The sequence below is a fragment of the Symphalangus syndactylus genome, chromosome 12 (genome assembly GCF_028878055.3).
Source record: "Symphalangus syndactylus isolate Jambi chromosome 12, NHGRI_mSymSyn1-v2.1_pri, whole genome shotgun sequence".
NCBI lineage: Eukaryota > Metazoa > Chordata > Mammalia > Primates > Hylobatidae > Symphalangus > Symphalangus syndactylus.
Window position 1 is genome coordinate 93,566,051 of NC_072441.2, and position 26,569 is coordinate 93,592,619.

The 26,569-nt window shown below is 44.6% G+C and overlaps 1 protein-coding gene across 2 annotated transcripts in view; it reads right to left on the reverse strand.

Annotated features, from left to right (window-relative positions):
* Nucleotides 1-21,039, reverse strand: part of LMX1A (LIM homeobox transcription factor 1 alpha) — a 154,122-nt gene extending 133,083 nt beyond the window's left edge. Inside the window, exons 1-3 of one of the 2 annotated variants that reach the window (XM_063628176.1) lie at nt 20,679-21,039; nt 19,814-19,911; nt 17,393-17,579 (exon numbers count right to left, since the gene is read on the reverse strand). In XM_063628176.1, coding sequence (XP_063484246.1) covers nt 17,393-17,579; nt 19,814-19,889 — 263 coding nt within the window. In that variant the 5' untranslated portion in view covers nt 19,890-19,911; nt 20,679-21,039. Of the gene's footprint in view, nt 1-17,392; nt 17,580-19,813; nt 19,912-20,393; nt 20,547-20,678 lie in introns of those variants that run through there. The other variant, XM_063628177.1, reaches the window with a different exon arrangement.
* Between the last annotated feature and the right edge of the window lie 5,530 nt (nt 21,040-26,569).

Below are 26,569 nucleotides of genomic sequence, written 5' to 3' on the forward strand. Positions count from 1 at the left end.
TTTCAGTTTGGGATTAATGTACCAAAAAAATACTGGATGACCACAGTTTAAGTTCATCAGTCAGTTTGTATAAATCAACAAGGGTAAGTATATTTTATCTTCTATTTGAAGCTCCTGATCTTAAACCAAGTATTTCTCGTTCTTGATTTTTTTTTCTTGAATCTGATGTATGTTTTTACTTTATGAGGCAATCTGTCAGCTTTTACATCCTTTTAAAATATTAGGTATATCCACCGAGAATTCGTAGAAAAAGTAATGCTGAGGTTTAAAGGTAATGAAAGAAACAAACCACTGGTATGAGAATAAAATTGCCCATGTGAGCCTACTCTGCAATTGGTTGGTATTGCTAAACATTACCAAGTAAATTATTAGTATAATTAGCATCCATTTATTGAGGATCTTTACTAAGTGCTTTATAACATACATATGTTTAATCCCTAAAACATATGTAAAGAGATAGTGCCTGCCTTTTAGAAATAAGGAAAGAGATTCCCCAGATGTTAACAGAGCTGGGATTTGAACCCATGTCCCTGTTGTCAGGGGTGGGGTGGGGTTTGGGGTTAAGGGTTCTCTATGTATCTTCCTGTCCTTCCTTCTCACAGTGTTATTTCCTTGTTAGAATGTGCCTAATACTTAATACTTTTCCTTTCTTCTAGATCACTAACTTTTAATCATTTTGGGATCACAGGACACTTTGAAGATCTACTCAAATCTAGGGACCCTCTTCCCCGGAAATAGACACAAACAGACACAAAGAGAGCCTGCAAATATCAGCATCACTGGATTTTTCACTTGCTTGCCTCCTTTACACTTCCCCTTCCTTTTTGGCCTCTGAAGAAGTTTTTAAAGAATAAAGTAGTGGTGCTAAGAAGCAGAATATTATCTTTTCCACATCCAAGAAAAGCCTCGCTCTACCCCTACTCCATAAGCCTCTTTAACAAATTTGCTAATTATCTACCCCTACTCCAACCCCTCCACCTAAACCGTTGCCATCTCAGTACAGGGCATCACCACACACCCAGCTCAGGGGGAATATCTTGGAATCATCCTTCTGTCTTCACTTTCATTCACTCTCACATTCAATTACTCCAGCCCTTCCTCAACGACCTAATGCCTATCCTATTCCAGGCATCAGACCTGTGAACAAAACAATAATCCTTGCATTCATGGAGATTACAATCTGATGGGGAGAACAAACAATATATTTAAATACTAAAGAAATAAACTACAGCATATTCTGGAAGATAATTAGTGGTGTGGGAAAAGAGAAATTATGCAGAAATTATGGGAAGATGGGGAGAGTAGGAGTGGGTTGCAATATTAAATAGGTGGTCAGAGTGGGAGAATATGGACATTTAGTACACACATGAGGGAGGAGTCAAACTTGTGGATATCTGGAGAAAGATATTTTGCTTATTTTCTTTCTCTCCATCTTGAACATAATCACTGCTGTATCCCAAGTAACTGTAACAATGCCTCATACATAGTAGTTGCTCAATAAGTATTAGTAGACAAAATAAATGAATGAATTAAAATTTATCTTTCAAGCTAAAACTGAGCGTTAAGGCCACAATTCTAAATCTTACTCTAAACATAACAACATCTTTAATTAAATGATAATTTCAGAGCATAGAGAAAAGAAACTCAGTCACAATGGATTCACCTTTTGAAGGGAAGATTGAAAAGCAGCTATGCATGAAAAATGATAATAATCTGCACTCCAACTCTAAAACAATCAAATAGGAATGGGTTTTACAAAACAAACAAACAAATAGTAGATCCTACACCAAAACGGGCTTTAAAATTAGAAAGGATCCTTGAAATCTGGGGCCTCTCCATGCTAAGTGACTCACTAATAAGGCTGTCGTGAGGTGCATTGTCTCTTGCCATGGAGACTTGGTAAGACAGATGCCACTAATCCAGAAGTGCCATCTTCACCCATGACTGCATTCCCTACTGCAGAGCTGCATTTCCAGAGCACTCACTGTGTACTGATGTCCTTGGATTTTAAAATAGCTTGCTTGTAGCTGGTTATCTCTGTTACTTACCTCTTGGTGCCCCTGAGTCTAAGGATATGGGTTGGGTCCTCAAAGACACCAAGAGGAGTTGACTCAGTTTTAGTTGGCCAGAAGCTACAGCTTTGACCTTACCCACTGACCCCACATAGATATATCCTCAATTATGCTAGTAGACAGAGTGTGTCTGTGCATCTGTGTGTGTGTGTTTCTGTGTGTGTGTGTGTGTGTGTGCGTGTTACTACCCAAAAATGGCAACTCAAAGTACATGTTCCGTGTTTAAGAAGGTTGCCAGCGGCCGTTGAGGATTGATTCACCCCTCATGCACAATTTAACATCAAACCAAGGTCTGGGACACATCTTTTTCAATTAGCATCTCTTAAAAATACTATTCAATTCTAAGAACGAATAAGTACTATCTGGACAGATGCCACACTAATTGGAAGGCTATCAGAAGGACATATTCTCCCCCCATTTTGTCCCCAGAAATTAGCACAATCTGGTAAAAGTCAGGAATGCGAGCTCCCTGGATTCCACAGCATGTGACATTATTGATGGTGGGCCTTACCACATTACAGGTAATATGACCTTCAGAACCTTCTTTCTCTCTGAATAGCCAACAATGTCAGGGCAAAGCTGAAATCACTTCATCGTAACAGTTTGACCTCTGCAATACTGCACACCATTAAATTTTTAAGGGAGTTCATTGGGAAAGTCCTTTAATCCTTTAATAATTGAGTTGAGGGAAAGGGTCCAGTGATGGAGAGCATTTACCTGAGCTGATATTAACTAGGTTTGGCTACTAATGGCTTTCCAGCAATCCCACTGTGTCCATGTTGCCATTTAAAAGAGTGCATTTCATTTGGCCCTTGCTCTCAACTGTCAACAGGGAAATTGAAAACTAATACAACATTAAGTATTGCAATTTGTATTACAGTTCTCTACCCAAGTCTCCCCCTTAGCTCTATTGAGCTCAGTCCAAACTAAGGTCTAACAACCAGTTGACAAGTAGAAAAATCCATTCCATGAATTAGTTGGATGTCTACGATATCAAATAACCCGTCACTAATATATTTTCCACTGAATTTACTGGCCACAGAAGCCGAGCCATTGGAAAATACTTGGCTTCCTTGGTAGCACCAAGTTCAGTTTAATTCCCTTCTAAGCTCAGAGGTCTGGCCCCTTATGACCTTGTCACTGTTTCTTTTCTATGGTTATATGGATATGACAGCCCTAGACCTAGGGAAGTATTCCCACCTGACCACACACTGTTCTCCCTCTCCCTGTCAAAACAATTAATTCTCCACCATTGCACACATCAGGCAGTTTGTGAGCATGTTCCTCACCTCAGAGAGCTCAAGGTAAAGGCACTGCAATAAATGTGATCATCTCAAAGAGGCTAAATGATTTGCCCCGGCCCCAGCCAAAGCAGAGGCAAAGACAGAATTAAAGCTCAAAGATTCTGAAAACCCACCGTTATCCACTAGTCACCCTACTCTCCAGTCTGGGGAAGTAAGCGTATTAACCAACCAAGTTGATAACGCTACAAAACAGCAATAGCTGGGTACAGACTGCGTCACTGCAGTCTAGTTAACAAGGAAGATGGTACCCACACTCTGAACTCCCTTGTTTTGAGAGTCCTCCCAAGCATCACAGAAAGCGAAAGCTCTTCAACTGACAGGCATGCACATAGGCACAGCTGACTGGTTCCTGGCCTGAGGAGGCTTGTAGACCTGTCTTGGGGAATTGGCCATGTGGTGGTATACTTCGGACAACATGCAATAGAGTTGGATCAGGAGCAAAAGCAAAAAGAGGTCAGGCCGGTGAGCTTTGCATTGAGATGACTGGTATCTGAAGAAGAAGGAAATAGGTGGGAGCCTCGATCTACTGCCATTCCCAGGCCCATGACCCAGGAACGCATTGGCAAAGCAGCTCTGTGAGAAGCTATCACCTACTGAGAGGCCTTGAGGAGTGACGGAAAGCAGGCCCACCTCTGCCAGCCCCTGTACTGCAGTGATCAGTTCCAACAAACCCACAGGGAAATGTACAAAAGAACAAAGGAAAGGAGTGGTTGGGAAGGAGCAAAGCAGGGGCAGAACCTGTGCCCCAGATGTGCCCCTCACCTTTCCCTAGGCTTCTCCTCTATCAAATGGATGCCCCACTGTCCCTCCTGGATCTTCAACTTCCTTCCTTCCCTGGCTAAACTCACCTTAGCCATCAAGCAGGCTCAAAACTACCTCATCCTAAAGCATCTTCCCTTCATTCTATCTCTACCCCAAGTGCTATCTTTGCCCCCCATCTTTTTCTCACTACCCATCTTCTTGAAAGAGTGGCCACATCACTCCCCCTATTTCTTCAACTTCTTTTTACTATATAGCCTTTATATGGTATGAAATGCTGTCCTGTACCCTCTATGCCTCTAGCAAACCTAGTTTGTTTGGTTTTTTGAGACAGGGTCTTGCTCTGTTGCCCAGGCTGGAGTGCAATGGTGATGGTTCATTGCAGCCTCAAACTCCTGAGCAAAAGCCATCCTCCCACCTCAGCCTCCCGAGTAGGTGGGACCACAGACATGTGCCACCACACCTGGATAATGTTTTTATTTTTAGTTTTTAGAGATGGGGTCTCACTACATTGCCCAAGCTGGTCTCAAACTCCTGGACTCAAGTGATCCACCCACCTCAGCCTCCCAAAGTACTGGGATTACAGGCATGAGCCACTGTACCTGGCCAAAACTACTCTTGGTAAGGGCAAACAAGAAGCCCTACTTCTTGAAATTCCCTACTACTGCCCTGCCTTCCAGAACTCCACTCACTCTGATGTTCCCCCCTGCCTCTGTGTCATCTCGTTACAGAATCTACCAAAGCTCTTTGAATTCTGGTGTTCCCCCACAGAGTCAACCTTGGCTCTCTTTTCATGTAGTATACCCTTGGGCATTCCCCTCTTCTCATATTTATATGACAATGTATCCCAAAACTTTGTGCCCTCGCTAGTTTCCAGATCTTCTTTCACAACTGCCTCTTGGACATCTCCACCTGACTGTCCCGCCAGTAACTTAGCATAGCATGTTCACAGTTATCTGATTATCTGCTTCTGCCTGTCTCCTGCTCACTTCTTAAATTCCCTCTATCAGGTACTGACATAACAGTCCACCTTTTCCCTTCTGGATCATCTTCAAATCTTCTCTCTTTATCACCCCTTTCCTCAGTCAAAAGTCATGATGTTCAACTTATCCTATGTCAGGAATATTTTCTAGGTCATGTTTGTCCTCTTCATTCCCAATGTCTCACCTTAATTGATATCCTTATTATCTCTTGTCTAGACTATAGCAACAACTATCTAAGTGGTCTCTGCCAGTCTCTACCCACGCTCCTACCAGTGCCCCAGTTTGCCACCAGAATTACGCTTCCAGAAAATAAATATGGCCACAATATTTCATGCTTAGAAATCCCTGCTGGCTGCCTACTAACCACAGTATGAAACTGAATGTTCTTCGCATGTTACACAACACTCATAGCGACTTGGCATGATTTTGCAGTCCACAACGAGCCATACCCTAAATGCTCTTGATGTTGTGGCACCACCATGTCCATGACCAGTGACCACAGTAACTAGCACACTTTCTTTTCAGGACTCCATCCATTTTCACATGTTTCTTCTTCCACTTGGAATTCTCCCATCCTCTCCCCTTTTCCTACACTCCCACTCATCTTCCAAGAGCCAGTTAACATGTCACCTTTTCCATGAAGCTTTTTAAACAACCCCAAGCAAGTCACGTGATTAATTTATCTATTCAACTAACATGCATTCACTGAATACTATGCAAGATTATGGAGATGTAGGGATTATAAAACAAAACCAAAACATGAAGTGTCTTCCTTCATAGAGCTTATGGTCTAGTGACATAGACAGACAATAAACCAAATATATATACATATTTCAAATTGTAATAAGTGCCTTGAAGATGATGAATAGCACATAGTAATACAGAACCGAGGAGTTTAGATAAGCTGGTTTTCTATCCCTGTGGCCACGCCTTTCTTAAAATAATGTTATTCTTTTTTTCAAGCATCTGCTTAATTTACATGTCTAAACAGTCTCTGCTAGACCTTTAGTACATGAGTGATTTGTTTTATTCATTTTTACATACCTGACACATACAGGAATTTAATATGGATGTTTGATGATTAAATGAATGAATGAGTGATTTAATTAATGAACCAACTGTTTATAAGAGTCTGTTTAACTCTAAATTAGAAAATTCCACATGCAACTAGGTAAAGTACATTCCAGTTGCTCATGTGTTACCTGAAATCTCTAGTTTCATTAAATACCAGTTTACAAAGATTAAATTCAGACACATATTTCATCTCTCCAAAATGGACCAGAACTAGTTTTAAGAGAATAAAATTTCAGCAATGGTGAGAGAAATAATACAATACAGGAATACTCAGTTTCCTTAAAAGCTGGGATTCCATTATCACTTTTTGATCCAGCCAGGCCAAGTAACAAACAAGAGGGATGTCAACAGTTCTGGAAATCAGCCTCCACTGGGGGCACAGTGGGATCTTTTCTAGCTAAGGCTGAGACTTGTTTGAAAATACAACACAGTTCAGAAGAAAACTTGGAAAGGGGTTATGCAAGGAATGGATGGACAGCTGCTGGCTGGTCCCGATGGAAGTTATGCTGGAAGCTCCGGATATGATATTCAACAGTTCTGCTGCCAAATGTGCAGACAAGCTCCCAGGACAAAAGTCACCAATAGCAAACCCTGGGAGCTGGAGAGAAAGAAAATGGATTCTGCCTGCCTTTTTGTCTTTCTTCTGGGGGCTGGGGGGAAGAAGAGCTATGCTATATGCTAGAGGGGCAATAGAGATCAATGTGGATGGTGTGGGATAGGAAAGGATGGGCTAGGACAGCTTTGTGTGTGTGAAGGAGTTTGACAAACAAGAGCAATGATTGTACATGAGCTGATTTCTCATACATACAAAGAGGCAATCCCCAAATCCTAAAAACTTCCTTTAAAACCACAGAATACTATAAACAGCTGACCATCGGGAGGCTGCCTGAAAGCTCAAGTATCTAGCAGGTGGGGACATGTTTTCCAAGAGCTGGTTCAACAGGACAAACTGAGAATTGTGATCTCACTGGGGTGTGAACACCAGAATTCAAGCAGCAGATGGTGTGATTTAGTGGAAAGGCCATTCGACTAGGAGTTAGAGGCTGGGGACAGCATCCCAGTTTCCTCTTCCCCAACAGTGTGACCTTGGGCAAGTTGTTAACTTCCCTGAGCCTTTATTTCCTCAGCTATAAAGTGTAAGAGGAGAAAACCAAAAACCTCTCCTTACCTAACTTTTAAAACTGTTGTGAGGATCAATAGAGATAATATATGTGAAGGTTCTTTGAAAATAGAAAAGGATACATCTTTTCAGTGAATCATTTTACAGCATTTTCTATGAGCCAAGCATTGATCTGCATGCATTTCAAATATTAAACAAAAGTGAACCTTTGAGTTTGGTACTATCATCGTCCCTGTTTTAGAGAGAAGAAATGTGCACAGAGCAAGTAAGACCCTTGCCCATGGTAACACAGCTAAGGAACAGCGGGACAAGGATTTGATCCCAGATACTCTGGCTCCTAAGTCTATGCTCTTAACAACTACACTGTCTTGGCTTATCATATACAGCTTCTAAAACTATGTATAAGCCTTTACTCATATATAAATAATAATAATAGCAATAACAATAACACCCAATCCTGTAGAGTACTCTACACTTTACCAAAAGGCCTTTCAGGTTCATTATCTTCTTTAATTCTCTCAATAACTTTATGAGGTCATTATTCTTACATTCTATTGTATAGATGAGAAAACCATGGCTTGGACACCTGTTGACAATAGGAGATGTGTTTCAAATCATTTTTTCAGTAATGGAGAGAGCTATGCAGTGTCCAAACCACTCATACCCACCTGTCTATCCCCTTCCATCTATGAATATGGGTTTTTGAAATGGAAGATCCCAACCAAAGACAAAGCATAAAGAAAATAAAACCCAGAAGAAAAAAAGTGGGTGCATAATACTGGCCAACCATTCATATAGATGAACAGGGAAGCCTCCTATAAAGTGTTATTTGCACAAAATTATGTCCTCCACTAGTGGTTCCAGTCTAGAGCCTAAAATTCTACCCTAAGATAGTCATTCCTTTAACTGAACACCCTTCTGGTTAAAAAGTATCTTCAGAAGAATAGAACATTATCTTGTCCATCCCAATGTGAATTATTTCATAACATTCTCCCAATTTGACAGCTAGCTAAAAGCCAACTCTAGCCTGCACACAAAGTAATATGAAACATAAAAGGTCACAAGATGGGTTCAGAGCATGAGACAAGCAAGAAGGCACAGCCAAGCTGAGATTCTGAAAATGGGGCTTAGAAAAACAAGTGCTGTGGCTGAATCCAGAAATTTGAGGTACACAGAGCTCCAGGGGAAAGAGGGGTGCAATGAAAACTCCAGCCAAAAAGAGGAGAGAGGGGTCTCCTGGGATGTTCTTCCCTTCTGGGTTTCCAGAGTCTACCTCATGGCACTGCCAACTGGTTTTCATCTCTGAAGAGCTATGCCTGCATTCCTGTGAAGACGTTGGCTGTCATTACCGGAGAACACATGCACAGTAGGAATTCCTGCCACAATGTGAGGAGGAGCAAGAGGAGAAAGAGTGAGGCGGTAGCCAATAGCAGGGGAGGAAACTCTAGATGGTTATGTTTAAAAGGATTTGTTCCACTGTCAAAACCAGAAAGCTCTCCCCAAGAGCCAGCTTTAGAGAAGGAAGCCTGCAATGACAGAGAGGAGGCAGGATGTTATTAAGCAAGCTCTTTGGAAAGGAGGCTGAAATAAAGGAAGAAATATTAGGCAAAAGGCAGGTGTGTCCATAAAAATCCACCTCTGGACTGTGATGGACCAGGAATGCCTGGGGGATGCGCAGAAACTAGGCTCTAGTGTTTCTCAAAGGCTCCTAAAGCCACCGTGATTCTCTAGGACAAGGACAGCTCTTTAAGTCCAGGCCATCAGAGCACTTGCCCATTCCTGATTCTCTCCAGTGACTGGGATAGGACCCAATGACTGCCAAGCTTGTGAAACTGCAAAACTGCAAAAACTCACACATTCTCCTCTCAACTGTCCATTCCCTTTTCAGGGCCCCATGCTCAGGAGAGACATCAACCTCTCCCCACCCTGGAGCTGGGGGCCCCAGGCCAAGCTGGCATCAGCTCCCACTCAGGCTCAGGCTGTCAGGTGCTCAAACAAAGACATATTCGGACCCTCCTGCAGAGACAGGGGGCCTATTTCTGGGCCCAGAGGGAGCTGGCCTTAATCTGCTGCACAATGAATGACAACAATGTTAAGAATGAAAATATGGTTTGGAGGGATAGTCCCCAGGAGCCCAACATTTTGGTATTTAAAGGAACTTTAATGAGCTTAAGAGGCTAATCTGGAGTTCAGGAGGGGGTGTTTTGTTTTGTTTGGAAAAGTCCTTTTAAAGATTCCTGAGGCTTGATAGGGAGGAGGCAACAGAATTGTGAGTCAAGGCGTGGCTGCTGTGCAACTGAAGGGGTGGGATGGAATTAGAGAGGAAGCTGCTCCAAAGAGCTCTTCTCATCGCAGCAGTAGAACCTGGTGCTCAAGAGATGAAGGATGCTTCTTTCCAGGCAGGAGAAGTGTGATGTTCAGAGAAGCAGCCAAGAGTTGAGAATGAGTGATGTGTTTACATCCTACCGATTGCTAGCCAGGCTTCTGGCCAAATGACTCTCCTGGTTTATTGGTGACAGCATCCGACTCAGGCACTTGGCATTTCTCTCACCCACCAAAACACACACACCTGTAGTAGCAGGACATAATCCAGCATCTGCTAAGGTGCCAGGCACAGTCAGAAAGGTTTTTAGAGGCCCCTAAATGGTTACCCAAAGAGTAGTGGACGTGAGGTCATGCATACCTGAGAGTTACGCTACTCACCGTCTATTTGCCTGAGCCCCACCCAACTGAGTGGTCACGTGACTGTTATTTTGTGCGTCTAAATGGCTAATTAGGCCAGGTGCAGTAGCTCATGCCTATAATCCCAGCACTTTGGGAGGCTAAGGTGGGAGGATTGCTTTGAGGCCAATAGTTCGAGACCAGCTGGAGCAACATAGCAAGACTCTGTCTCTACTAAATAAATAAATGGCTAATTCGAAAATCAAAAGAGCACTAACAGTTCACAAAAATGGTCTGGGCAAAAAATGAGGCAGTTGATGAAATGGAGTTTAAGCAACATCTGATGGATGGTTGAAAGAGTCAAGTTAATAGAATTCTACAGGGTATAGGGGAGGGAGAAGGGGACAGAGGCAGATGTGAAGTCCAGATACAGCACGTGGTCCATTCCCTGCAAGGCTGGACACTTAAGATATTTTTAATATCATGGAGTTCAATCAGACCTGTAGGATAAGGCAGTCCAATCGACAGTGGCCAGACAGCTCTCAGAGATAGATAGATCTATCTATCACTCTATTATACAACAACAGTAATAAAACACAGATCGATCTATTGGTGCAACGAGACATTGGAGACCCAGAGAGTCAGAAAAGCCAGACATCTTTGCTGCTATCCAAAAATAGGATCCCCAAACTGGAATCTTGAAAGGCTGGAAGAGATCAAACTCTTTCATGTGACTTCAGTTAGAGGACTAGGAAAAGCACAGTCCACTTTGTATTTTTAGTTGTTATGACATTGTGGTGCAATAATGGGGAATCTGGCAATTGTTTCATTAAATTCTAGCTAATCTGTTCATGGCAGCAAGGCGACAAGCTCTACAGATGATTTGGTTGCCTTGGTTCACCACTGTAAGAACAGCACCGAGGTTGGCTTTCAAAATCCTTTTTTAACTACCCAGATGGGGCTATTTGTGACAGGACCAAGTATACCCACAGGGTAGGAAACTGATGACGGGCCACAGTTTTCTTCCTTACACCATGTCTTCACTAATACTTCAGGGTTTCTGCTGCATTCCAGTTGCATCTGCTGTCTAATGCCAAAAGAAACTTAATCCCTATCCTAAGTCGCATTTTATTTATTTTCAGTAGTGTGAAAACAAACATGTAGCAAGATTACAGTGTTTATACCTCCTTTTTAGCCGATATAGCTCTAATCCTCCCGTTAATTAACACCAGGGCCATAGCAATTTTATTAATTTCATCTTGGTTAAAAATACAGACAGATAATTGTGCCTTACTAAAATAACAATTTGACATTTGGGGGGTGTTCACTTCATTTTAGCAAGACGGTTGGCCAGATTTTATTTAATATATGACAAGGAGACACAAAGCTGCAGTCGACATTTGTCAATGATAACGTAACTAATTTTAGTTGTGATAAAATGACTAAAACACCTCATATCATGCTAGTCAAAGGAGACTAGGGAGCAAATGTTAATCCTATGGGGTACCAAGACAAAGTCTCCCTCTCTTTCAGAAAACAGGCCCTTCTAACGGGGCACAAAGGGGAAAAAAGGCATCTTTTCTCTGTCCTCTCTGATATTTGCTCCAGAACCTTTTCTACACTTTGCTCTCAAAATTACCAACTTCCCCAAAACAAATCTGAAAAGGCCACTGGCAGTGACTGTCCTAATGTTCCTAAGAGACTTCTTGAAGAAAAACATATAGAGTATTCCTAAGAGGAAGCCTCAGGCATGCTGGAAATAGGGCTGAGCCCTCCCACATAGGAGCCTTTCTGCTTCTATGCAGAGGGTGGGAGAGACACACCTCACCCCATCCCTGTATCTCACCCTCCAAGTGGCTTATATGGGAACTTCTCTCTGAAGATGTGAAAGAGCATTTACAAATCCATGTCAGAAAAATCTTTATAAAAAAGAAAGAAAATTGAAAAACACTGAAGTAAAGCTAAGGTTTCAGAGTTAGAGCAGAAATTATTTTTAAATCTTTCTCTGTGGATGTGATTGCACTTTTTTCTTCATAATTCATTTTCCAGTGTTGTATAACTATACTTAATAACCAAGATCATAACATTCAGTATTGGTTATTTTGAACTTCATAAAATTCAACAATGACATTTTGTAAAATGCATTTATTCTAAGATGCTTTAGTAAATTTCTGATCATATCGTGAGTATTTTAAACCTTTGTCTACTTTCTCCCTTCTAAACACTATGACCCAAATAATTTCTTTGACTATAAAAGAAAAATTAGCTGATAATGAAATAGTTGGAATTGTTGTCATTAGAGAAACAGCTCCTGCTGACTCTCTCCAAAAACCTTCCCAGAATTAAAAAGCAATAATCAAGAGGCTTCCCTGAAATTAGTAATGGTCTTTTGATTAATACAAATGTTATAAATAAGAAAAGTGAAAACAAAAAGCAAGAGAACAATGAATGACCAGGAAAGTTATTGGCACTAAAATCTGAATATCAAAAGCTGTTTCCTAGCCAGGTAGGTGTAATATGTAAAACCAGACTGAATAAATAACTTTTAAAAATGTGTTCCATTTATGTAAGGATCAAAAGAATCCCATAAGCTTACTGTAAAAAGGAATGTTCATAGCTAGTATTTTAATTCCCAGAATACTATTAATATCTACTCCTGCTATCTAATTTTATTTCAAAATTTTAAGTCTTAGATTCCAAGAAAGTCTTACCCAGGGACCAATACATATAAAAAGAGAAAACACCTCTGAGCAAGGAATGTTTCCACTCACCCTCCAAAATTAAAAAGAGAGAAAAAGACAGAGAGATTAAGTGCCTGCACAAACACAGCCACGGCCCATGGACGGTGCTTATGCCGAGCTAAGCCCCCTGCAATTTAACACAGACATCAGTTTATTGCCTAGTTGTGTTTGATTTTTATATTCCTGAAATTTTATTGTGCCAGGAGTGGGGACAACAAAAGATAAAGTAAAGCAAAAATGTAACAATTGCCTCTGTCATTTCATCTGCAGGCTCCTTTCATGAGTAACTGCATGCCCAGTTTTGATCTCCAAGTAATGTCACAGTAGTAAAACCAAACTAACTCCTCCTCACACACACACACTTCCTCCACTACCTTGATAAAATGCAGAATTAGTTCATTACTGATGCTAATAGATATCATTACCTAAGTCATTTTCACCACAGGGCTGCCAATCAGCGGGTTCAAAGAAAGATGCAGAGAAAGCTCAAAATGTGACAGCCACTTTCCCCTTTTTCAGTTCCTTTCTTCGGAAAATTGGTCTTCTCCAAAAGAAAGGGAAGAAAACATCCACTGGCTCTCTGAGGAAAGGTTTCCCAAGGCCTGTGATTTGCTGACATGCGGGGAGTTATGATGTTATGAGAACAGCCCTGATGACAGCAATACTATCCCACACTGCTCCTAGGATGTCCAGAGCAATCCAAGGGATCATGATAAACTTCATATGTGAGGGCAGAGGGCTCCGCCTGACCCACAGAACCAGGCACATGAAAGAAACAATAAAAACTTGATTTAACTGTGGGATCCCTTCCAGAGGGCTTAATTATCTATTGTATTACCACATTCCCGTTATTCAGCAGTCTCTTCTGTCTCAGACTGAAGTCCAACCGCAGTATTTGTTTGGAACAAATTCAGGGAAAACTCCAAACTAACTAGATCATAGAGGACTCAGTTAAATAGGGAACAACAGTTATATAAATAGAAGTCCCCTAGGCTGGAAAATATTTTGGTTGTCTGCTAACTTTCAGGAACATTGAAGACAGTTGAATCCACTTTTAAAAAATCTACACCTATGGGTATCCTCATGTTTCATATGACATGGTACAGATTCATCAATTGTGTAAATGTTGTCATCCCACCAAGCTAGCAATTTTTCCATGTTGACATGTCATAACAGATAGCCTTCAGTTCTTAATTTCTATACATTAGTAAATCAGTGTTCTACACTCTCACCTTAAATGCTTATTTTTTTGGTAATCAGAAGATAAATTATTCCTAACGGCATCGCAGTATATGAGAAAAATACTTAATAAAATGTCCTGAAGTCTTCCGATGAATAGTTGTGTGTACAAGACGTCACTGTCAATTCTATTTTTTTAATTAGAAAAACTTGGTGTTTGACATTGTGAAGGTGTAATAACTAGTTGAGAGAATGAAATTTTAACTTTTTAACTGGTTGCCTAACACCATAAATAGACAGCTAATAATTCAAATGCAAAACTGCCCAACCGCAAGAAATGCACATACAGATGGCTAAGATAAATGTGATAAACTTGCTTTGTTAATATTATGCCTATGACTGACACTGAAAACTGTGCATTCACTATATATTCTTTCATTTAAATGTGTAGAAATAGCATTTGAATTTCATGAATTTTGGAAACCAAGGCGCTGCCTGCATATTCATTTTTTATTAAGTGCTCCCTAATTTACAGTCAACATTGTCCTACCGCTTAACTTTCACCTAATTTTCTTCCCATTTACTTTGTTTGGGCCTCAAATTTTTCAAAGATCCACCAAAAAGAAAAAAAAAAGCAAAGCTATTTTTACAAATATATTTTTTAAAGAGGAAAATGTTCTTTGTAATTGCTTCAGGACTATTGTCTAAAATTGAGTTGTATTCCCTCTGGAGGATAAATATCTGGCCATTCCAGATAGCTTCTGGGCAATATCTAGTCCTACACTCTAAATGGAAGAAGCCCTTGAGAAATAATTGATGGCAAGGACAACACAGATGGAAAAAGTGTCGAGCTATAAGCCTCCTGAAGGCAGGCTCTGAGACTTTTTCTCATTGTCCTCTCCTCATCTAGCCTAGCGTCTTGCATGTAGAAGCTCCATAAAAGCTTACTGAATACAGAAGTTTGTCCTGAGCCTATTTTTTTTACAAAACAAACAAAAATCTCTCTCCTTTTTCTCCCACAGATACCAACATGCAGACTAAGACCATTAAGATTATCAAATATATTAAAACCCCATTTTATTGGAAAAAGAATATAATTGAGATGGAGGATAGAGAAATGAAAAAAGGAATTTTAAAAAGGAATAAATTAATCTAACAAGCAACTGATGGGCTAAGCACAGGCCAGTACTGCTATGATGCCATGAGCTAACGAGGACAAAAACCTCAATTTTGGAAATCTATGGTTCCAAAAAATATTTAAAAATAAAATTAAAATCCTTCACTGAAAAGTCAGCACCTCTCTGAACAATGTAGCTCACATCCCTCTGTAAAATCTTCTTGGTTCTGGCTAACAGCTGGCAAGCTGATCCCTGCAATTTTCCCTTTGCAGAAATAGCTTTGTGAGGAGAGAACTGACCCTCCTGGGTTAATAAGCCCAAACCGCGCCAAACCTGGAGGGCTGAAATGGAAGGGACATTGTTGTGTTAAGTACTTTACAACAACTGTTTCTTCTCCTCTTGACACAGCCTGACTTCCTTAAAGAAGATTTGACTGACCAGACAGCTGTGTTGACCCTTAAGCCTTCTTTGATTCGTGATTTTTTTTTTAACAAACAGAATAGAAATTCACAACCCAAATCCTTTCCTAAGCCCCAATACTTGTGAATTTGCTAGTGTTGTGCCTGAAGGATGTGGACATTTCAGTACTCTATAAGCAGAAAGTTAAAGATTGGGTCTACACAATACCAAAACCTTTCGATGAAAAGCGAGAGAGAAAAAAGCGAGCAATCAGCCAGAAGCTTTATTCAAAGGTGATACTTGAAGTTGTGTGGGCTAAATCTATTTAACTACCTAAAAATTACACTTTTCACTCAGACAACCTGTCAATAAACAGACAACCAATAATACACAGGCATATCTTCTTTCAAAAATGTTATCCATAATGATCACTTCATAGGTTGTCATAGGGAGTTTTCTTTATATATTTCTGTATTGTCCAGCTCATCCAGAATCGAGCACACATTTCTTTTAGTTCTGAAAAAAGCCAAGCTACTATCTTTTCAAAACGACAAAAAAAAAAAAAAATGCCTAGTACTCTCTCCACGTGGGGTTAAAATTCAAGCATTTTAGGGCAAAAAAGCGGAGTGGCAGAAACAATTTTTTTGTGTGGTCACAGGGTCTAATCACTTTGTCAAGTTTTTAAACTTGCATAGCCCCAGACAACAATAATAAATAAATTTCTATTTATTCTCAGTGCTTTTTGTTATACAGAGACTTCTCCCGTTCAGCCCCTCTCACTGTGTTTTTAATAACATGATAGAACTGCTTTTCACGCACGCTAACCCTCCTTTGATTATCTTCATGTAATGCTGTCCCTTTCATTCACCAGTGACAAATGCAGAGTTCTGCGCGTGCACGCGCGCGTCCAGTCAACCTACACCAGTTCTAATGCACAAAAACGGAGACCTCTGGATCAGCCACTTTTCTTCAATCATCTCCAAAGCCCTGCAAAGCCAATACCCTTATTAATTAAACATTTCGCAAGGAAAAACCGTTCCCTCTCCTTACACCTACTAAGCTCCACCCGGCACGCCCGGAGAGAATAAGGAAGTTCTTCTACCTCCCACTTTCTGGCTTCCTCCAGACTTTGGTGTTATAAAAATCCAGTTTCGAAATATCCACTTTCTTAAATTCCTGCCTCCCAGTTATCCTCTAAACATACCAGAACGTTCATGTGGACAGAAGGGAACTGAACCTGCTCCGTGGCAGAAGAACATACCCACACCTGAACTAGGGTGGAGGCACAGGTTGAAGGAGAGGGCTTCAGTTCAGGCCCCAACTACTGTCCTGAAAGCCCCTGCATCCGAGGGTTCTGGAGAAAACCAGGAAGGCGGCAGCGAAAGGGCGAACGGGCTGTGCGCTTAGCTCCGAATGGCAGCAGCGCCATTTCCGAGCCCAAACTGTCCGGACTCCAGTGAACAAACCCGAGCGGGAAGCGCGCACAGGGCACAGGGGACAGAAGCTGCGGGGTCAATACAGTCTCACCGCACGGCATAGGCGCGAAGCTGGCGCGGACACCTGGGTAACATGGGGTGAGAACCAGCAAGGAGACAGGGGGTCGCTGGCAACCCGCAGGGCACCCCGGTAAAAGAGGGAGACCAAGCTTGAGGGATTCCAAGGCTAACAAAGAGTGGCCTCTGGGAATGGCCAAGTCAGAGAAAGGGGCCTGAGAGGACTAGAAAGCATGCGAGCAGACCGTGGAGGAGAGCCATCGCGCGCACTTCTGCGGGACTTGGGCCATTGCTGCACGCACCCGCTCGGATCTCTGCCCTACCACCTTCCCGTGAGGGGCAATGTACACGACTGGGCTGAAGGGAAGTTCTGCTCGCTGGGCGTGTCTCTTGGGCCTTCCAGAAAAGGACTAGGGTAAAGGAGGACAAAGTCCTCGAGGCACACTGATGCCAGTGCGTGGGGAGCGCTGCGGGGGCGCGGCCACTTACTTCTCGTAGTCATACTTGCAGTAGAGCTTCTTGTCCCGGTAGAAGCAGGTGGTCTCCAGGGGCTCTTTGCAGGAGGCGCACTGCACGCACTGCTCATGCCAGAAGCTGTCGTTGAGCCGCAGCAGAAACCTGTCCAAGATGACCCGCTGACAGCCCTCGCAGACAGACTTGGGGCTCACCGCTCTGCCTGTAGCCACAACAGACGTTGGCGGGTGAGCAGCCCGGGCAGGTAGACCATGCCAAACCTGGCCGGGACCCGCTCCTGATCCCTTCACATCCACGGATTCCCCCAGCGCCCCCCACCCCAGGGAACCCCTGCTAATCAACCAAGCTGAAACTTGGAAAAAATCAAACCAAGTGGCGTTTCTAATAAACGGAGACTATGTGAGAAGGTTTAATTCCAAGCGGGGGAGGGTACAGAAATCAATAATTGGCCTTTAATTAACAAACATACCCAGGTATGCTCGCAAACGTGTGCACATCCTGTAAGATTGAATTACATACAAATTTGTGCTCTCAGGTTTATTACCTCGTAATTAATTATTAAATCACTATGCCTGTCTCTACTGACTGTTTTAAAAACTGAGATGCATAAGAACAATTTGGATTTTTTTGTTGTTAAAACGCAGAGTTCTGTTCTATTTTTTGGGGGGAAACAAAATTTTCTCTTTTCTTCCAAAAAAGTCCTGGGGATACAAAAAAATACGGTCTCACTCCGAAGCAAACCTAATATTATTCAAACCGATGAGCCCCAAAATGCTGCGTCTTGACTGGCATGCAAATTGCACATGGGTTTTTCATAACTAAGAAGCGTCAAAACAGAGGGAGGGAAAAAATTAGTGGAAGAAGCAAGCCGCTGAGTCTCCCGGCCGGGATTCCCGATGCCAGGCGCGTTCGGCAGCAGTGCTTAAGGGCGAAACGGGCCTCAAAGCGACTCGGCGGAGGCAGGAAATCCACTCTTTGCTACCCCTTGGACTTTGTGTTTTGTTCCTTTAGTTTGTTGGGGGCGGAGAGGTGGTTCAGGTGGCGACGCTTGGCCACCTATATTGGCACTTTTCACAGCTATTTAAAGAAGGCCTTGTCCCCCAGCAACAACACTCTTGAGCTTGTCCCCCCCAGTACCAACACTCTTGCGCTCCCCATTTCCCGGCTGCACTCTTCTCATTCTCCCCTTCCGAGAGGCCCGGCCACCGGCTCCGGAGCTGGGCGGGTAGCTTTGGGGAGCGGATGAGGAAGGTTAGGAGAAGCAGCGAGATAGATCTTAATTTTACACTTCTGTTTTCTTTCGGTAGGGTCTCGGCGTCCCGGGCCACGTTGAGAGCGAACGTGGGCCGGGCAGAGGACACAGAGCAAAAAGCGACGCCCGCTGTATATATAAATCCGCACCCGCTGCCCGCCCGGGTACTGCCTGCTCTGGCCTCCGCTCTCTTCCGAGGCTGGGCAAGTCCAAAAGTTCCCAAAAGGGGGGTTCAAAGAGGGGCGCTCAGTGCACGTGATTTCGTTTCATCTAGGGTGTTGGGGGTGGGGAGATTCCTCACTGGATTTGGTTTCTCCAGCAGAACTGTCTCATCCTCCACATTCATGCCGCTCTAGCGGTTCCGAGTGAAAGAGGCAAGAGGTTTAAAGGACAGAACGAAAACTCCCTCCTGCTAAAAATAAAATAAAATAATAAAATAAAATAAAATAAAATAAAAATACGGGCTTCCCAAACTTGAAAAGCTCCAAGGGCAGAGTGTGTGCGGGAGCCGTAACCAGAATCTCTGGCTTCAGCTCTGCAAGACCCGTGTGTGGACACTCTTCCGGGGTCCTTGACTCGCTGCTCCTCCTCTGTCGCTGCAAAGGAGTTGTGAGGGGGGACCCACAGGACCCGACATCCAGCTCCAGTTAATTAACGCGGAGCCTAGGGCCCAGCCGCGCGATCTAATCCCCGCGCTGCGTTGCTTACTGGCCCAGAAAAGTCTCTCTCGGCCGTGCTCATGGCTGAAATTGGGGCTGGAGTTGGTGGGGGAGAAAAGCCGCCTCGAACTTGGGCGCTCCAGGCCTCGGGTCTCAGATGCTATTGCCTCTAGGCCTCGAGAAGAGGGCGGCATTTATGAGACGTCGATCAGCTCCGAGATTAAAAATCCAGCCCTGGGTATTTTTAATCACTTGCCACTCAGACGCCTGCGAACAAGCTCGCCCGCCCCTCGCGGCTTTGGGGAATTCGGTGCCCGGTGCTTGAGGCCTGGGGCGGCTTGTTGGATTTATTTGGGTAGGGACGACCCACAAGGACTGACGGACAGATAGTGATGGGGCTCAATTTAGTGCATGAAGAGGGGCGCTAGCTCCCCTATCGCGGACCAGGTCCCAGAGAGCGGGGCTCCAGGGCTCAGCGCCAGGCGGAAAGAGAGTGCGCCCAGGACGCACCGCCTGAACACTTACCCAGCAGTGAGGAGAAGGAGGCCGAGGTGTCGATCGCGCTTTGGAAGTTCTCCTCCATCTTTAGGCCGTCCAGCATGTTCGGGCCGGGTCGGGAGGACCTGTGGAGGAGAAGAAACGATGCGTCTGACGTCGGTGTCCGCTGGGACTCGGCGCCAGCAGCCACCGCACTCCTGGGAAAGAACTGAGGGAGTGTCCAGGGCGACCAGAATCAGCCAGGAGGATAGAGTCCAGCCAAGAGAATGTAGGGTGGGAGGAGAGATCAGTCACAGCGAACTGCTCTGACTGATCTGATTTCACTTGAAGTCAACACGTTATGTACTTAGGCCTCCGCCCCCCAACTGCGTTTCTCCTTCTCCTGCCCCCCACCCCCACCTACGTCCCTTGCCCCAGGTTTTCCATCATCCGACTCCGCCCCAACCTATACGAAGGTGGGCCCTCGGGACGTCTCTGCAGGAACCCAGCTACTGGGGTATGATGGGGATATAAAGAGTGGGTACCCTCCCTCGCGCGACCGGGTCCAGGCACGCGGGACGATGGGGTTTGCAATCCCGCGTCCCAGCAGCCCCGCTGCGGCCCTCACTTGCCCCAGGTCGAGAAGGGGCACAGTAAGGGACCCGGAGAGCGTCCCGCCCGCTTCTGGACTCCTGGCGCTGCGCTCTGCTGAGGGGCGCGCGGGAGCCGGTGTGCGGGGCGCGCGGGGAGGTCCTCCCGCCAGTCGGCCAGTGCCAGGAATGTCTGCAGAAGCAAAAGAGTCGCCTCGGGGAGGAGCCCCGGCTGGCCCGGCTCACTCTTGGATGCATTTCAAGTCAACTTTCAGAAACACGCCCGTCCGAGCCAGAGCCTAGGCACCGGCAGCCTTACTTACCTGGTAGGCGAGCTCTCTCCCAGTGACTGGAGCCGAGAGAAGTTGCGGAGCGCTGCTGGAAGCTTCTGCCCGGGAAGGCGTCGCCCCCGAGACTGCAGCCGGAGGAGCCGCCCTCGGCTTCGGAGCGCCGGGGAGGGAGCCGGAGAGAACTCCGGCCCCTGGCTCTGCTCCTCGGCGCGCCCGGGCTGGGCCGGGACGTGGTCGCGAGCTGCCGGCCTTCCCGGGACGTCCTACCAGCCCGCGTCGCTCCTCAGCGGGAGGAGAGGGCCGGTTGCTTCTCCGAGGCTGGGAGGGAAGGCAGAGGCCCAGGGTCCTGGGTGCGAGTCGGCCCTGCTTCGCCGGGGCGGATCCTGCAGCTTCTGACAGGGGCCGCTGCGCTGCGTGCGCGGCGGCGGAGAGGGGGTGGGGTGCGCTGGGCGGGGGGCTGGCAGCGCGTCCCGTGGCGGGGCCGTGGTGCTCCCTTTCCCAGCCTGGCTGCGCGGCCACCACACGGCCGCTGCCCTCTGCGCCCCTCCGCCTCTGGCAGCTCTTGGACACGCTAAGTTTCCTTCCCTCCACGTGTAACTGTTACCTCGGGGCGCTCTGGCCGGGTCGCCCCTCAATGCCCGTCACCCCGACTGGACCTTTGTGGAGATGTCGGCGCCTCCTGGACCGCGGTGCGGCCACGAGGATTCCCCCGCCGCTCTCCAACTGCTGCTATAAAAGGGCCGCCATCCTTACCCGGGCCCCGGGAAGCGCTGAGAAGCTGTTTAGCGCCAGTGGATGTGGGCCCGGCAGCTCCTAGCTCCTCAAACCCCTCATCACCCGAGGGCTCTCGCCAGTTCTCAACTTCCTTTAAGCTCGAACCATATTCACTGATGGGGCGTACAGAGGCCATGGGACTCACGGCCTAAGAATCATGCTCTTGGGAGACACTAGGTGGGATCTGCCCCCCAGATGATGAACTTGCAATGACACTCAACAGGAAATCAGGTAAAGGGACATTGTTAGGGGAGCAAAGTATCTGGGGAGAAATGTGAATTTTCTGCACCTCCTAACTTTAATTTACAATAACAGACCTTTAGCCCCCTCCAGAGCAGGAATAAGGCCTTATCTGTCTGTATAGCCCAGGAGGTAAGCATGTTGTGTGGCCCCAAGTGGATGCTCAATAAATAAATTACAATGCTGGCTAGCGTTTATCATTTATTTTGTGCCAGCTTTGTTACATAGTCACCTCATTTAATCTTTACAACAACCCCCATGAAGTGGAGACAATCGTTGTCCCAATCTTACAGTTGGGGGAAATGGAAGGGAACTCATGGAATCCGAGTCCCATCATCTGAATACCATGGGAAGGTTCAGTTCAATTCAGTGTGATTCTCTGGGGCACCTTCAGTTCCTAAACTGAACTGAACTGAGATGAAATCGGCAGGCCGTTTGACATGGTGAACTTAAGCAGAGGAGATGCCACATAGCCAGGGTTTTTCTATTACCTCCTCCAAAGACAGAGCCACTTCTTTACTCTTAAAGAAAAAGTGCTGGCAGCAACTTGCTCTAATGTGCTTAGGAGCAGCGACCCCACTAAGCACTAAGAAAGCCATTCTAAGTGCTTTCTGCCAGCAGGCACAAGCCAAACACTGAATATGACTCCAGAGGAACGGGGCGGGGGCGGGGGGGGGGGGGTGGAAATGGCAAAGAGGCTAATACGTTATATTTGAATGCTACTTTACACTTTCCAGGCATTTTCACATACATGATTTTGCTTGATCTTTACAGCAAACCTGTGAGGTAGGCAGAACAGTTTTGTCTTTTGTTTCAGATGAATCTTTGGAGCTTAGCACGGCTGGGAGATTTCCCTGATGTTGCCCAGATGGCTAGTGGCATGTCTCCTAACACCTGACCTCTGTCCTTTCTGTCACCCCAGGTAGAGCAGGGTGTAAAAAAAATACAAACCACAAGTATTATTAGGATAATATGTGAAATAGAAGTCAAGCAAGAAAAAAAATGGAATAGGGCAGATACAACCATAAGGAATATTTTTATTTAAATACCCGGCAGAGTTTTGATTTCACCAAAGGTCTTATATGAAATATATGAAATACATTTTAACTAGTGGTAAGACTGTTCCTTTTAGTGAATATCCTGAAAGTAGATAGATTGTCATTTGACCTGAAACCCAAATCTTTCAAACAATTCTTACATCCACCCACAAGGCAGCTTGATTAGTGTAGATCACACAGGTTTTTGGTGAGAATGTCTCCCCAGCCATTGGGCACTTCAGGATGGGGACAGTGCCTCAAAATCACATCATAAGTCATATCACTTTTAGTGCAGACCTAGACACATACGATTGATGAACAAATGCCTTTTACTTGGTTGAGGAATGAGTAGAACTCTCACTACAGTCAAGAGGCACTGCAGTGAAGGGTCAGGAATCAAAGGACCTCAGTACCATTCCCAGCTTTGCCACTGAATTGGTCTGGGCCATCAGTTCACCGCTTTAGATGTCAATACCTCTCTGGAATGAAGAGTCTACATTATGTGGTTGGTCAGGCCCTCACAGTCTAAAGTCTGTGAAATCAGACTGGCTTTGGCCAGTGGGATAGGCAGTAGAACCAACAGATCTGTATGGGGTGCTGAGCAGTGGTTGCCTAGGTGTAGTTTTGGCTGATATATTTAAGTGATGTGTCTAAACCAATAAAGATTAAACTTATTTATTCAGAGCTTTCTCTTTTGTGATTTATTTGCTCTTTTTCAATGAAGTAGGAGTCCTGAATCCCACTCCTACCCCAGGATTGTTTGAGTTTGTCCTTAGCCAACTCAGTGACATGGATGGGTGGGACGAGCACAGGTGGATCATTCTGACCCCTCTATGAAAGATCCTCCTAACCATGCCTCATGTTTTTCCTTGTGGTTTAAACTCAAATGCTTTTATTTTACCTTTTAAATGAAAGAAGATGCCACAGAGCCACTGCCCAGAAGCCATTTATGAAGAATCAGCCATCTTCTCCCTTTTACCAAAAGGAAGTACTCTGAGAATTCATGGGAATGAGGTGAATAGGCTTCAGAGGTGACCCAAAAGATTATACGTTTAGAGTTGGAAATTATTTTAAAGCTCATGTGGTCCAACCATTTAGTTTGTAATGGATCAAAATTCATTTCCCTAAAGTTTCCGCCCTCTGTTCCATTGATTCCTCAGGGCTAGCCATTCAGGAAGTCAAATCTTGCCTCTAAAACTTTCAGATGAAGACAGAGGTTCCTCGCTCTCCTGCCCACTCTTTGAATCTGATCCAGTTTTTCTCTCTCTTATAAATTATGGCACCCAGGCCTGCTGTGACTTTCCAGTGATAGTGTGTTCAGGGTGTGTCTCAAGCAATATAACACCCATTAATGTTCCCAATTTTGTAGGAGCATTTTCTTTTTTCTTTTTTTTTTTTCTTTTTCTTTCTTTTTTTTTTTTTTTTTGAGATGGAGTCTCTCTGTGTCGCCCAGGCTGAAGTGCAGTGGCACGATCTCGGCTCACTGCAAGCTCTGCCTCCTGGGTTCAAGCCATTCTCCTGCCTCAGCCTCCCAAGTAGCTGGGACTACAGGCTCCCGCCACCAGGCCCAGCTAATTTTTTTGTCTTTTTAGTAGAGATGGAAACCCCATCCTGTTAGCCAGAATGGTCTCGATCTCCTGACCTCTTGATCCACCTGCCTCAGCCTCCCAAAGTGCTGGGATTACAGGTGTGAGCCACCACACCCGGCCTTGTGTGCATTTCAATGGCTGCTGTTGACTCACATTGTAGATGTCATTAACAAAACCTCCTCAGTCCTTTTCCACATGGTCTGCTGGTAGGGCCCATCTCTGCCATATCGCATTTGTACAACTGATGTTTGGATCCAAGTGTGAAATTTATCCCTGCTAAGAGATAGGTAGCTGTTGTATCAGAAATCTTGCAACTTCAAGCAGATCCCAAGAGATCCAGGAACTATGTCTTAAGCCTAGTGCTTTGTTTTGAAAGAGAAATATGTGGCCCTTGCCAAGCTGGTCTGGAAGCGCCATCATTGGAGGAAGACAGGCCAGGACCAATCAATGGGTGTATCTGTGGGTCCCAGGGGGTATGTGAGACCTTGTAACTTGGAGATACTTCTCCAAGTAGGAGGTTTCCCTGATCCTGTTCCAATTCTGTCATCTGTCTTCAATCCAATAGCGATTTGTAGAAGATGGGGGTGGGACATGCCAAATAGCTGTGGAGCTACCCCTTCTAAGGCAGAAAACAGAGAAGCAAAAATATCAGATGCATGAGTCTTTGTGGCTGAGATTTAGGGAGAGGAGTGAGGATAGAGGAGTCAGAGACCAATGCTTGGTGAGAGGGAACAAGAAAGGGAGGAGGACAGACATCCTGCTATAGAGTGGAGATGACAGGAACACATTTTTTTACTTTCCTTTTCTCACTCTCATTTCTGTGTTTTATTAAGGGAAACACAAAGGGAAAATTGTGTTATTTGTTTAAAAATGTCAAAGTGCGTTTCAAGCAAGAGGAAAAGAAGCAGGAACATTACCGCCTAGAATGGCAATATTCTAACGAGGACAGCCAAAGACTGGCTCATGGTTGTGGGGACACACTTGAACTGCACACTACCCTTACCTGGATTATTTTCCTGTGAATCCCCCAGTCCTGTGTTGACATTCAGATCTCTCAACAGAGCTGGAGGACCAGGTGCCTCTCATGTTCTAGGGTGAAAGGGCCATCCCAAACCTGCTGCTGGAATAGGAGGAAAGTCTGACAACGCAAATGTGGATATTGTTCCCTAAGCTTAAGGCAGATTTTCCCTCCAGCCTGGTAAGGACAGCCCTAGGCAAGGAGGAGACTTGTCCAGGCTAACAAGAGTACCATTGAAAGCAGCACATTCTTTGGACCTTGCAGTAGAATTATCTACATGCCCACTTTATCTTCCTGCTGTCTCATGAGCTCCTTAAGAAAAGGTTCCATGTCAGACTCCCCGGTGATTCTCCCCAGCATGGCACAATGCTTCACATACCGAAGAGACTCCGTGAATATTTGTTGACTAAGTACGAATGCCCTGAAGTCATAGTCTACTTCATGCCATAACTCAGCATGCCCTAACTCACATCGTAAGTCATATCACTTTTATTTTTTATTTTTTATTTTATTTATTTATTTTTTTTCGAGACAGAGTCTCGCTTTTAGTGCAGACCTAGACATACACAATTGATGAACAAATGCCCTTTATTTGGCTGAGGAATGAGTAGAGCTCTCACTACAGTCAGGAGTGGAAACAGACAGGCCTGAGTTCAAATCCCAGCACTGACATTAGTAAGCCATTTAATCTTAAATTATTCAACCGCTCCATGTTTCAGTTTCCTTATTGGTACAAGAAGAGGAATGATATTCCCCCAGAGTTATTGTGACACTTAATAGCGACAGTGGCTGTGAAACATCTAATAATCTGACCAACTTAATTTTCAGACTCTGTAAGTCTCCTCTACCGTCCCTCTGAATAGGTGCATATAGTTTCTGAAGGGAAATCACCTTGGATTTGCCCTGTTCTTATGAGTAAACAGGAACCATGCCAGCATTCAGGCAGAGTCCCTGTGCCTAGTGACAGCAGTTGTCATGGTGTAACTGAGGGGTTTCTGTGCCTGGGATAGACTGTCCTCCATGGCTGGGCTCATGGCATTGCAGGGCAGTTAAGAAGATGGGCCCTGGGGACAGACAGACATGGGATTGGTTGTTGACACTGCCACTGATGATGGCCTTGGACAAGTTCTTTAATCTCTCCAAGGCTCCATTTCCTCATTTGGTAAACTGAGGAAATTATTGAGCTGTTTTTCTGTGTGTTTAAATAAAATAATAAATACAAAATACCTAGCACAATGCTAGGAACATCGTAAGGATTCAGTGAAT